Source organism: Sarcophilus harrisii, chromosome 3 (assembly GCF_902635505.1).
Source record: "Sarcophilus harrisii chromosome 3, mSarHar1.11, whole genome shotgun sequence".
Classification (NCBI taxonomy): Eukaryota; Metazoa; Chordata; class Mammalia; order Dasyuromorphia; family Dasyuridae; genus Sarcophilus; species Sarcophilus harrisii.
In genome coordinates, this window is record NC_045428.1 from 588568595 (window position 1) to 588581924 (window position 13330).

General features: G+C 48.5%; 1 protein-coding gene across 1 annotated transcript; it reads right to left on the reverse strand.

Annotated features, from left to right (window-relative positions):
• Positions 1 to 6241: 6241 nt before the first annotated feature.
• On the reverse strand, positions 6242 to 9774 carry UPK1A (uroplakin 1A). The gene is made up of 8 exons (XM_012546244.2): positions 9711 to 9774; positions 9480 to 9551; positions 8659 to 8859; positions 8312 to 8386; positions 7663 to 7770; positions 7328 to 7507; positions 6580 to 6663; positions 6242 to 6357 (listed from the first exon to the last, which is right to left on the reverse strand). The coding sequence occupies exons 2-8, from the start codon at positions 9543 to 9545 to the stop codon at positions 6313 to 6315; spliced, it is 759 nt and encodes a 252-aa protein (XP_012401698.1). The 5' UTR covers positions 9546 to 9551; positions 9711 to 9774; the 3' UTR covers positions 6242 to 6312.
• Positions 9775 to 13330: the final 3556 nt, after the last annotated feature.

Below are 13330 nucleotides of genomic sequence, written 5' to 3' on the forward strand. Positions count from 1 at the left end.
ACTTAGAAAATATTATAAACAAATTAGAGGAGAAAAGAATAATTTAGCTTTCAGATCTAAGGCTAGGGAAAGAGTTCATAACCAAAGAGCTAGAGAGGATCATTGAAGACAAAATAGGCAATTTTAATTACACAAAATTAAAGTTTTTGCAAAATCGATAAAACAAAGTTAAAATGAGAAGAAAAGCAATTAACGAAGGAAAAGTTTGCAGAAAGATTCTCTGAAAAAAGTCTCATTTCCAAGATATAAATAGAATAGATTCAAATTTATAAGAACAAACATTTCCCAATTGATAAATGGTCAAAGACTACGAACAGGCAATTTTCAAAGGAAAAACATCCAAGTTATCAATAACCATATAAAGTGCTCCAAATCATTATTATAAAAATGCAATTTGAGGCAACTCCAGCTTTACCCAACCCAACAGTAAAGATGGGGGAAGAAAGTGAGGAGGAAAAAAAAGAAAATAACAAATGTTCCAAGAGACTCTGAGAAAATATACACATTACTGCATTACTGGTGACTGTGGCCTTACCTAGCCATTCTGGAAAGCAATTTGGAATTATGACTAGTACTATTACTAGCTCTATAACTTCAGAAATCAAAGAAAGAAGAAAACAATACATAGGTACAAAAATATTTATAATGATAAAGTACTGGCTGCTAACAGACTGTCCATTAATTGAAAAATGGCTAAACAAATATGATATATAAATGCAATGGAATACTATTGTGCCAAAAAACAAAACATGGTTGGAAGCATGGTTTCAAAAAGCCAAACAAACCTGAGGAGCGAGCAGAACCAAGAAGACAATTTTTGTTTAGATATACATACAGAATAATATAAAGAAAAATAACTTTGAAAGACTTATTAACCATGATCTGACATCTCCAATGTCAGAGTACCAATTATGAAGCATGAAGCATCAAGATGGACTCAAGATTCAGAATGAGACCTATATTATTGTATACATGCAATGTGGGAATTCGTTTTGCTTGATTAGGTGCATTTGTTTTTATTGTTTTTCTACTTGTCTGATTCTCTGTGATCCCATTTAGGGTTGTCTTGGCAGAGATCTGAGGTTGTTTGCCATTTCCACCTCCAGCTTATTTTACAGATAAAGAAACTGAAACAAATAAGGTTAAATGACGTTTCCAGGGTCACACAGCTAGTAAATATCTGAAGCCAGATTTTAACTCACGAAGATGTAAAAAGATAGGAGGTAGAGTGCCACGGGTGAGAAAGAGGTCATTTTGATTGTGTTGCAAAGTACAGAAAGGGAAGTAAATTGTCGAGAGAAGTTGGAGCCAAGTTATGTAAAGCTTTTAAAAGTTAAAGAGAGTAACGTATATTATTAAAGGAAATAGTGAGATACTGGAGCTTATTGAGGAGCACTGAGTGATATCAGATATATACTTAAGGAAACTTACTTTGGCAGCAGTGTGGAGGATAGACTAGAATGAGGAGATATTTGAAGCAGAGAAATCAGTTAGGGTGCCATTATAATAGGCAGAAGATGTTAAGGTCCTGGACTAAAGGAGTAGTGGTCCAGATACAAGAGATGGGTTAGAGGTGGAAGCAGCACGTCATTAGCAAGCGAATGAATAACTCGGGTGGCAGAGAGAGTAGGGGCAAGGATAATACCAAGGTCACAAAAACCTAGAGAAATGGTGATATCTTCAACACAAATAACTCTGGAAGATGAGATTTAGGGGGAAATTAATAAATTCTCTTTTGGATCTTTGGGACATTCAGTTTGAAACGTTAGTCAATGAGCAATGCAGGAAGCTCAGGGGACAAACTAGGGCTGGATATAACAATAGTCTTCTGGGCCACTGGTACAGAGAAAACAATTAGACACTTGGAAGATGGTGAAGGGCCAAGAGAACAGGTGAGAACGGGCCAAGGACAGAGATCCGGGGAACACAGTTAATGTCAGGGAGCGGGGCAGAGTCAAAGCAGACTGAAAAGCAGCAGTTACCCAGGCAGCAGGGGAACCAGCACAAAGTGCCGGGGAGATCCAGAGAGGAGGGCAAAGTGTCAGATGCAGCAGAGGGGCCGGAGGGACCAGGAGACTATCAGCCCCTCGAGAGACGCCGGTTTAGGGAAGGTTGGAAGCAAACGAGGACGCCCTGAGGGGCACCGAAAGCAGCCCCCTGCCCTTGGCCAGCTCCGTTCTCCAGATCTGCCCTTTCCGTGCTGCGCTCTGTTCCACCAGGGCTCGGGTGTCGTGTTCGCCCTTTGCCCCCAGTTCGCCGCTCCTTTGGAGCCAACCCCATTTCCCAGATGCGCACATCCGTCACTCAAGTCCTTCCTGCGCTCTAGCCTGGCGCTAGCCCCGGGACGCAAGGTCGGGCAAAACGCCTAGCGCCTGCCTCCCGCCGCCGAGACCGAGCCGCCTCCCGGTCATCTCCGAAGGCTCCAGCAACAGGGGGCGGAGAATGGGGACGCGGGCGGCATTCCAGGCCACAGACGCCCCAGAACCAAGAGGCCCAGAGCTAGGGAGAGGGGCTCCGAGGTCACGGGGAGACCCCCTCCCCCCGGCACCTTAGAGACCCGCTACAACCACCACCACCACCTTGGATGCACCGCAGCCGCCCAGGCTCTCCGAGCTCCGCCCCAGCTCCCGCTCTCAGCCCCGCCTCCATCTGGGCTCTCCAGGCCCCCCCCCCCCCCACAGCGAGGCTCTCCGTCCCTCCCCACTCCGAGGCCCCCTCCTCCCCCCACATCAGGGCTCCCCCAGCTAACTCTCCGCCCACCCCCACCCCCCCGCAGGAAGGCTCTCGGCCCCTCCCCCCATAACGAGGCTCTCCCGGCGTCCCCTCCCACGCCGTCCCCTCCCACGCCGTCCCCGCCTCGTCCCAATCCTAGGGAAGGAAGGAATTTAAAATCTGGAGGCCTCACCGCCACGGCGCCTCCTCCTCGTCCGCTGCTCCCTAGTCGAGCCGGGCCTCCGCTCCCGGGCCTCGCCGCCGCCGCGTTCCCATAACGGCCCCTCGCCGTTGGGCCCTTTCCCGCCTTTTCTCCCAGGCTCGCTCCCGCGCTCTGGCGGTTGGTGGAGAACGACGGAGAGGGGGAGGGAAGGAGGGCTGGGTCTCTCCGAGCCTCGTCCCAAAGTGCCGGGGGAGCCCTGAAGTCATCGAAAAGCTCTTCCGGGAGAGTTTGGCCGTGTCCTGTTGTGTGTCCTGCCACCACCTTCCTCTCAGGTTAGAGTGGTCGAAATGGTGACAGAGGTTTCTTTCCCGCCAAGATGAACGGTCCCCTCTGTGATTGGTTGAGGAGCTTGCACCTCGGGGCACGTGAGGGAGAGGAGGTGGGAAAGAGATAGGAGGAGGCAGCCCTCACTGCTACCTCTGATTGGTTGAAGAACTCGCGCCTCTTCTTCCTATTGGCCGAGGTTAATCGAAGGGGAGGCGGAGACTGTTTTGGGGTAAATGTGTCTTCCAGCCAAGTGACTGATTGGAAGTTGTCCGGGTCAATAGGTAAAAGAGGTGTATGTCCCGGGATCCCCTTCTCCTGCCTCGGGCCCGAGGGGGCAGGCCCGCCCCCAGAGCGGGGTCAAGAAGGAGGAGATGCGGAGGGAGGGCCTCCGACCCATCAGGCCATCCCCCCTTTGTTTGGGGGGGGGGGGTTTCCCCTTTTTCCTCCTGGCCGCCTCTTTGCCCCCCCCCCACCCCCCCGCGGGGGGAAAGAGGGCGCCCGCCTGCGGGGGGCCCGGGCAGGGGCGCCCCGGGGGCAGCGGGGGGGAGGGGCGCCGGGAGCGGAGGGGGGGGGGGGCGGGAGGGAGGCGGGGGGGGCCAGGCGGGGGGGAAGGGGGGGAGGGGAGGGGGGGAGGGGGGGGGGGGAGGGGGGAGGAGGGGGGGGGGGAGGGGCGGGGGGGAGGGGGGGGGGGGGGGGGGGGTGGGGGGGAGGGGCCAAGGGGAGGGCGAGGGGCCCGGGGGGGCCCTGGGGGAGAAAGGGGGGGAAGGGGAAAGGGGAGGGGGGGGGGGAAAACCCCCGGGGAGGGGGGGAGGGGGGGAGGGGGGGGCCCCGGGGGCCCGCCGGGGGGAGGGAGGGGGGGGGGGGGAGGGGGGAAGGGGGAGGGGGGGGGCCGGGGGGAGGGGAGCGGGGGCCGGGGGGGGTGGGAGGAGGGGCGGGGAAAAGGGAAGGAGGGAGGCGAAGGGGGGGGGGGGGGGCGGGGGAGGGGAAGGCCGGGAGGGGGGGAGGGGTGGAGAGGGCGGGGGGGAGGAGGGAGGGGGGGAGGGGGGTGCCGGGGGGGGGAGGAGGGGGCCCAGGGGGGGGGGTTCGGGGGGGGGGGAGAGGGGGGGGGGGAGGGCAAGGGGAGGGGAAAGGGGGGGGGTGGGGTGGGGGGGGAGGGGGGGAGAGGGGGCAAGGGGGAGAAAGGGAGGGGAGGGGGGGAGGGGGATGGGGGTTGGGGGAAAAGGGGGAAAGGGGGGGGGGGGGGGCCCGGGGTTTTGGGGGGCCGGGGCCCGGGGGGGGGGGGGGTGGGGGGGGGAGGGGGAAAATGGGAGAGGGGTGAGTGGTTTGGGGCCCGGGGGGCCCCGGGAAAGGGGTTAAAAGGGGGGGGGGGGAGGGGGAGGGAGGGGAAGGGCGGGGAGGGAGGGCCCAAGGGGGAGGGGGGCCGGGAAAGGGGGGGGGAGGGGGGGGGAAAGGGGGGAGGGGGGGGGTAGGGGGGAGGGGGGCGGGGGGGAAGGGGGGGGGGGGCCGGGGGGAAGGGGCAGGGGGGCGGGGAAGTTGGAGCGGGGGCCCCAAATTTGGGGAACCCCCCCCCCCGGGGCCCCCCCCCCACCCGGGGGCCCTGGGCCCGGGGGGGCCCCCGGGGAAAGGGAGGAGGGGAAAAGCCGGGCCCTTTGGGGAGGGGCCCGGGGGGCCCAAGAAGGGGCCCCCTGGGTTTTAAAGGGGCCCCCCGGGGGCCCAAGGGAAGGGCCCCGGGGGGGGCCCAGGGGAGGGCGCCCCGGGGGGACCGGGGGGGGGCCCCCCGCCCCCCCCCCGGCCCCCCGGGAAACCCCCCGGGGGGAAAAACGGGCAAACCCCCGTGAAGGGGGGGGAAAGGCCGGGCCGGGGCGGGGTTTAAAACCGCCCGGGGGCCTTCCCAAACCCCAGAAAAGGGGGCCGGCCCTTTCCTCCTTTCCTCCCCCCGGGGACCCCGGGGCCCCCCCTCAAAAAAAAACCCTCCCCGGGGGTTGGGGAAACAAAGGGCCCCCCCTAGTTTCTGGGGCCCCCTTTTGGGGGAAAAAGGAAAAAGGCCCCAAAAAGGGGACCCCGGGAAAGGGGATGGCCCCGGGGGCAAAAAGGGCCGCCCCCCCGGGGGCCCCCTTTTCCCGTGGGCCCCAAAGAAAGGGATTTTCCGGGGAAAAACCCCCCTTTTTTTTTTGGGGAATCCCCCCAAAGGGTAAAAAGGGAAAGGGGGCCAAAAAACAAGAATTTTCCCCAAAAACCCCCGCCAACTAACCTGCCTTATCTGCACTCCCCCAAAAGAAAAAAATTGTCATTCAACTGGCCAGTGCAATTCCCATCGTTACTGATGAGATATAATGAAGCCAGTCACGCTTAGTGAAATGTGTCCATCAGCCAGTCATCAAGCTCTCCTCGCCTGAGTGAATTCCCTAGGTCCCACCTTCTGGGCTTATTCCAGAAAAGAGAGGCCTCACCTTCAGGACCCCCTGTCCCCAGGGTCTGAGTTCTGTGCTCCCTCCCCCTGCATGCACACTGGGCAACGGCCGGCTCCCTCCCCTTTGCTCTACTCCCCTTTCTCACGTGTCTCTCCCCTGCAGCAGCACAGAGCTCTCCTAGCGGGAACAAGAAACGGGCAAACCTGTTTTACTCGTTGAGGGTGGGTGGAAGTAGCCAGCCCAGAGCATGACTGTTCAGCCCCACTCTTGGACATGAACACGGCCAGCAAGGGAATGTAGCCAAACTGGAAGTAAAGGATGAGGGCCTGGACCAAGCTACCATTCCCTTCCCCCTCCCCTTCGGCCCGGAGAGCCTTCCAGCCAGAACAAACCAGCTCAGAAGGAGAGAAAAGAAACCTTTATTTCATACAAAATAGGTTCAGGCAGACAAGGAAAGGCTCCATGACTGTTAGTGGGAACTAGGGATGCTTGGGGTGGAGGAAGAAAAAGAATAAAATAGGACCAAAAAACAGGAAGGAGGACTTTAAGAGAGAAGAACAAATGAGACTTTAAGAGAGAAGAACAAATGAGGAAGAGGTTCGGTGGGGAATCTTTCCAAGGAGCCCACAACAGCATCCGTGGGGCCCAGCAGGAAGGGATGCTTCTTCTGGGGAAGAGGGGCATGCTTCCGTGAGAGTCTTAGAGTATTGTGTAGTAGTACATGGCCAACAACATCACAGGGAGCTGAGGAAGGAAAGAGGAGATGGGGATGAGGAGCATGTACTTATAATCACACTCTTCCTCTGCCCAGCCCCCTAGGGGAGAGGGAAAAGGGAATCTTCTGAAAGGAGTTTGGGTTAAATGGGGAAATAACAATTCCAACTTCCCCCAGTTTCTTAAGCACCCCCTCCCCAGCACCCTTCATTATGGGTTTTTGCTTTCCCAAATCTTGGCTTTTTCTCTCACCGTCCACATAAGGATGGCAAATCCAAACCAAGAGATACCCCAGGTGTAGCTGTCGATGGCGTGGCCAATATGTTCAAAGCAGCCCTGCGAGGGAAAGTACAGTGTTGGGGAGGGTGGGTGAAACAATAGCAAGGTGAATTTATAGCGACTCTTTCTGTGATGGCTAAGAAATAGAAATCGAAGGGATACCCACCCACTGGGGAATGGCCAAACAAGCCATGGTATATTATTGTCATGGGATATTATTGTGCTATAAGAAATGATTTCAGAAAAACCTCAAAAGACATGAACGGATGCAAAGTGAAATGACCAGAACCAGGAGAACATTGTACACAGCAACAGCAATATTATTCAATGAAGAACTGTGAATGATGTAATGATTTTAAGCCATACAATGATTCAGGGGACTTATGATGAAGCACACTATTCTCCCAGAAAAAGAACTGATGGATGATTGTTTGAATATATACTGAAGCGTTCTCTTTTCATCTTTCATTTTTTCCTTTTATTCACATCATTCGAAATGACTAATAAGAAATGATTACACTTAGATAACCTATATCTGATTGCTTACCATCTCAGGGAGAAGGGAGAGGGGGAGGGAATGATAAAATTTAGAAAGCAAAACTTTAAAAAAAAATTTAGATATTGTTTAATATGTAATTTGGGGACATAGGTATATATGCATAAGATGATTGATAGAAAAAAAAAAAGCAAAAGTGGATTGAAAGGCAGGGTCTATTGGTACCTTAGTGAAGAGGTAATCTCGGTGGCCAAGTCGACATCCCTCCTCGTTGAGAGGGTTGAAGTTGGCATCCCTACGGCAACACAATGGGGGCCAAGGGAACTCGACCTCTGAGGTGGTCTCCCGGAAGGCTGATGTGAAGTTCACCCAGTCTAGGGGCCCTGAGGTACCACAGCATTGTTGCTGGAAAGACAGGCAGGGAGACAGGGGGAGATGGCATAGGACAAGAGACTTTGTGTAACATGCACCAGTATCTGACACAAACTTGGGTTTCAAGATACCCATAACTTCTAGATGCCCACATTACCCTCCTGCCCACCTCAGGGAGTCACGCTCACCTCAATCATGACTCGATCCCAGAAACGAGTCAGTTCCTGGCCCTGGTCCGTGGGAGCGTTGTAGAATGTCAGCATCTGTTTGGTAATGAGGGCTGGGTTGGACACCATCTGTGGTAAGAAGAAGAAAGAATGGGCGCTTCCCTAGAACCAGGAGAGGGAAAGTTCCTCTGGAAGGTCATGCCAGCCCCTCTCCCTGCTCTGCCCTGCACCTGCTTGGCAGGCCTCCCGAAGGGTCCTTAACATTTTGTGTCCTGGACCCCTTGGGCAATAGGTGACCTGCAGATCCCTTCCTAATCCGCAGTTGTTATTAAATGCACAAAACAAAATGTCCCTTACGTAGCAGTAATTATTAAAGTCTTTTAAACTACAAAGTCACAGACTCTAAGTTAAGAATCCCTGCTCTGGGGGGCAGCTAGGTGGTGCAGTGGATAGAGTACCAACCCTGAAGTCAGGAGTACCTGGGTTCAAATCTGGTCTCAGACACTTAATACTCTAGCTGTGTAACCCTGGGCAAGTCACTTAACCCCAATTGCCTCAGCAAAAAAAAAAAAAAAAAAAGAATCCCTGCTCTGGCCCCAAGTTTCCAGTCTCCCTCCACAAACACCCTCTGCCCCCTTTCCTCCACCCCTTCAATCCTCCGGGTGCTCACATAGTCTCTGTGGGTATATGAAGTGATGCTTGAGGCACATTCAAACACATAGATAATCAGCATTAATACCAGGTACTAGAGAGGAGAGAGAAGAAAGTCAAAAAGGAAGGGAACAGGAGCAGGGATGGTGGGGGTGGGGGCAGAGCCCCAAGGAAGTTGGTTTGGGGTCATCATGTTTAGATGCTTCTGTTTAAAAGGGAATGGATTCAGATGGGAATGGTTAGCTGGAATTTGATCAGCAAACTGGTTCACAGGCTCTTGGAATTAATCCCATTGGAGAGATGGGAAGACCCTCACTAAAGGCCATTTCTGCTATTATCCATTTCCCTCCCCACCCCACTCCTGACCGTGAGAAGCATTCCTCGACTGTGGCACAGCACTGCTCCTATGCCAAAGCTGGCCACCACAAAAAAGGAGAAGCCAGTGAAAATGGCAATCCAGGCCCCTGCGAAGACGTCATCCTTGCCAGAGACCCCGAGCAGGGGGTAGACCCGGTACTGATCAGCCGTCACCCAGACAGTCTCCGCAAACAGCGCCAGGCCTGACATCTAGACCGAGGGACCAAACAGGCACACGGAGTCTCTCACCCGCTTTGGTGCCTCTTGAAATCCCCCACGCCCCTCAACTCCAACCAATCCAACAATAATTACTGACCACAAGCCTTGCTGCTACATATTCCCCTAATCTCCTTTCTAATACCCACTGTAATGTTTAATATCACCTGCCCTGTTTTTTGATATGTTCAGACCACATTTGAGTGTATATATATATATATATATATATATATATATATATATCCATTCTCCCTATATTTTCATGAATATGATCCTATATTATCAGACTGCAAAGCAACCAGATCAATGTAATTTTTTTTTCTTTGACTCAGCTAATCCTGTTTCCCCTTTATACTAACTCAAATCCCTTGCTAAGAATTTCTTCATTGCCAAATGAAAGTTCTGGGCAGTTGGCAGTAGGGCAAAGGTATCCTTCGTCCTGCATCTCCCTCGTAATATTGCCCCACTAATCCCTGTGCCCTGGGATTTCCTCTTCTCTTTCCCATAATCCATTCTTAGATCCCTAAATCCTCAATTTTCCGATCTAGTGCTATTCCCCAACCCTATCTCCCACGAGAAGAATAGAGAGATAAAGGGCACTGGGATTTATTTACCAGAATGATGATATTTCCAAGGACCAGTAAGCCCACCACACCTGGGGATCCTTTCTCTGCTGCCATGACCCCCTGAAACACATGTGGAATTGCAAGGATCCCATCTCTATTTTGCTGCTCAGCTTCTCCCCTGCAACAGTCACCCCAGTCCTCCCAGTCCAATTATGTCTATCCCCACAAATCCAGAACCCAGATATTTATTCTACTCCCTGCTCCCATCTCCTTTCTTACCCTTTTTATGGCCCGGTGATTGTCAGTCTTTGCTGGGACCCCAAGTCAGCTTCTTATATCACCTAGAGGGGTGTGTATATGTGTGTGTGTGTGTGTGTGTGTGTGTGTGGCCACACCCTGCATTCCCTTTCCTTTGGACAGACTGGGGCAGAGTGCAGCACATCTCTAGGTTTTCTTAAGGTTTAAAGAACCTGAAAAAATTTTTTACTTGATTTTTAAAAACTTTATTTATTTATTTAATATTTCCCCCCAGTTATATTCAAAACAATTAAAAAAAAATGTTTGAGTTCTAGGTTCTCTCCCTTATCCCCACCAACAATTAAGAAACCACTTGTGAAATTATGCAAAACATTTCCATAAAAGTCAAGTTGTGGGAAAAAAATAACATAGATCTCTCTCTAATGAAAATAAAAACTCTCAAGAAAAGTTAAATTTTAAAAAGAGAAAGAGAGAATGCTTCAATCTGCAGTCAGATACAACCAGTTCCTTCTCTGGGTAGGAATAGGATTTTTCATCATAAGTCTTTCAGAGTAGACATGAATCATTGTACTACTGAGAATAGCAAAGTCATTTTCAGATGGTCATCCAAGACATTGCTGTTACTTTGTATATAATATATTTTACTTGCATATAGTATATATATTTACTTGGCTTGAGTTAATGGAGGACTTTCCAGGTCTTTTTTTCCCCTGAGAGCATCCTGCTCATCATTTCCCACAGAACAATATTTCATCATAAACACACACCATAGTTTATTGAGCCATTTCCCCAATTGATGGGCATCCTCTCAATTTCCTTTTTCCTTTTTCCTTTTTTTTTTTTTTTTGCCTTTAGAAGGGAGTTGCTATTTTTTTTTTTAATAGCCTTTTATTTACAGGATATATACATGGGTAACTTTACAGCATTAACAATTGCCAAACCTCTTGTTCCAATTTTTCACCTCTTACCCCCCCACCCCCTCCCCTAGATGGCAGGATGACCAGTAGATGTTAAATATATTAAAATATAACTTAGATACACAATAAGTATACATGACCAAAACGTTATTTTGCTGTACAAAAAGAATCAGACTCTGAAATATTGTACAATTAGCTTGTGAAGGAAATCAAAAATGCAGGTGTGCATAAATATAGGGATTGGGAATTCAATGTAATGGTTTTTAGTCATCTCCCAGAGTTCTTTTTCTGGGTATAGCTAGTTCAGTTCATTACTGCTCCATTAGAAATGATTTGGTTGATCTCGTTGCTGAGGATGGCCAGGTCCATCAGAACTGGTCATCATATAGTATTGTTGTTGAAGTATATAATGATCTCCTGGTCCTGCTCATTTCACTCAGCATCAGTTCGTGTAAGTCTCTCCAGGCCTTTCTGAAATCATCCTGTTGGTCATTTCTTACAGAACAGTAATATTCCATAATATTCATATACCACAATTTATTCAGCCATTCTCCAACTGATGGACATCCATTCAGTTTCCAGTTTCTAGCCACTACAAAAAGGGCTGCCACAAACATTCGTGCACATACAGGTCCCTTTCCCGAAGGGAGTTGCTATTAATATTTTTTGTATTTTCCTTTTATTTCCCTGAATCTCTTTTGGTATTCATACCAAATAGTGGTACTATTAGGTCAAAGGATATGCATGAATGTATAGCCCTTGGGGACAGATCATATCTTTTGATCATTTAGCAGTGATCCTCAAACTTTTGTTCTCATTATCTTTATCCTATTAAAAATAATTGAGGATCTGTCCCAAGAGTTTTTGTTTATGAGGTTTATCATTATAGATATTGATCACATTAAAAATAAAAACTAATTATGAATTTGTAGACTCTCTGAAACCCAGGATGCTCTGGACCAGACTTTGAGAACCACTGATTTAGATCATTTATCAATTAGGACATAGTTTTTTTTTTTTTTTTTTTTTAAATAAATTTGACTCAGTTCCCTCTATGCTTGAGAAATGAGGTCTTAGAGAAGCTTGCTTTGAAATTGTTTTTTTATAATTTCTTTGTCTAACTATGTCCACCATTTATTCTCTTTCTCCTTGGTCCCAGTCTCTCCTCAAAAGTGTTTTGTTACTGACCACTCCCTCCCCAATATGCCCTGTCTTTTATCACCTTTCCCCTCTCCCCATAATCCCATTCCTTTCCTATTTTCCTGCAGAATACGATAGATTCCTATGCCCCTATTGAATATATATGCTGTTTCTTTTTTGAGTCAATTCTGATAAGAGTAAGAAAAAATTTTGGTGTTCCAATACAATGGGCATGGGTGAGGGATGGAAAGGGGGGCTATAAATGATGGGTGTAGGAGAAGTGGGATTTGAATTCCAAGGCAACCAGTTAGAATGAGAGAATTTTTTTTCAGGGAGGGGGAATCCAGATGGGACACTTTGGAGGCAAAAGATGGATTTGTTTTTAGGGTCTGTCAAGAAGGAACCATTGGTTTGGGAGTATTGAGGTGGTAAATTTATTTCTCATTCCTTCTTTCTCCCTCCCCACAAACTTTTCCTAGACCCAAAATTCTAGTTTATAGAGTTTGAGTGTCTCATTATTTCAAATGGAATTTCTCTTTCTATCTCTTCCTGATGGCTTTTGTTGGTAATATAGTTTGTGTAAACTTTTTGAGGGCTGAGATTTTTGCCTTATACCACTATGTTATAATCCACAGTATAATGGGTCTTAGTATAGGACCTCGAATAACAGCAAGTATCCAATATTTTTTCCTGTTTTATTTTTATAAATTTGACAGAAATCAACAAATGGACATTTCCCTTTAAAAAAAGACAAAGGAGATTGCATATGAAACTATGAATCTTCACCATGTATAGCTTTTTAAAAAACATTAATATAAAATAAGATTTGAGCTAATATTTGTAAATTTTTATATTTATACACAAATATAAATATTTGTAAAGTGTTTTTGCAAACTTAAACAACTATATAAATGCTGGCTATTATTATTGTCAACATTATTTTTTTTTTCCTTTTTAAGGCTTTTTATTTTCAAAACTTATGCACAGATAATTTTTCAACATTGACCCTTGCATAGCCTTGTGTTTCACATTTTCCCCTTTCCCCTACCCCCTCCCATAAATGGCAAGCAATCCAATATATGTTATACAATCAACATTGTTTTGTAATTATTATTTTGAATTTAGTACAGTTATTTCTGTTCCCTCCGAACTTCCTTATATGTATTTTTTAAATGATTCACTGGGTGCACTTTTATTTCCCATAGAGTCCCATAAGACAAATGTACATGGTGGCTGTGAATGAAAATGAAAATTTTTGCCTTACTTTGTACCTCTGGTCTATCATCATTTCCTGAAAAGGCTCTTACCTTTAGATTAGTCGCGGCATTCATTAGAACTCAATCTTTCCAAGTTGTTTATTTTTTTGCTGTTTTTGTATAATTGTAATATACATGCAATAATGTAATTATATAAATTCTTCCCTGGATTCTGCTATTTTGGTCCTGCATCAGTTCACACAAATCTTCTGAGATTTCTCTAACTGCATTCCTTCTGCCATTTCTTGGGGAATAATTATGTTCCTTTACGTTGATAGACCGTAATTTGGTCATTCCCTAGACGAGGGACATCCCTCCTGTTTTCAAT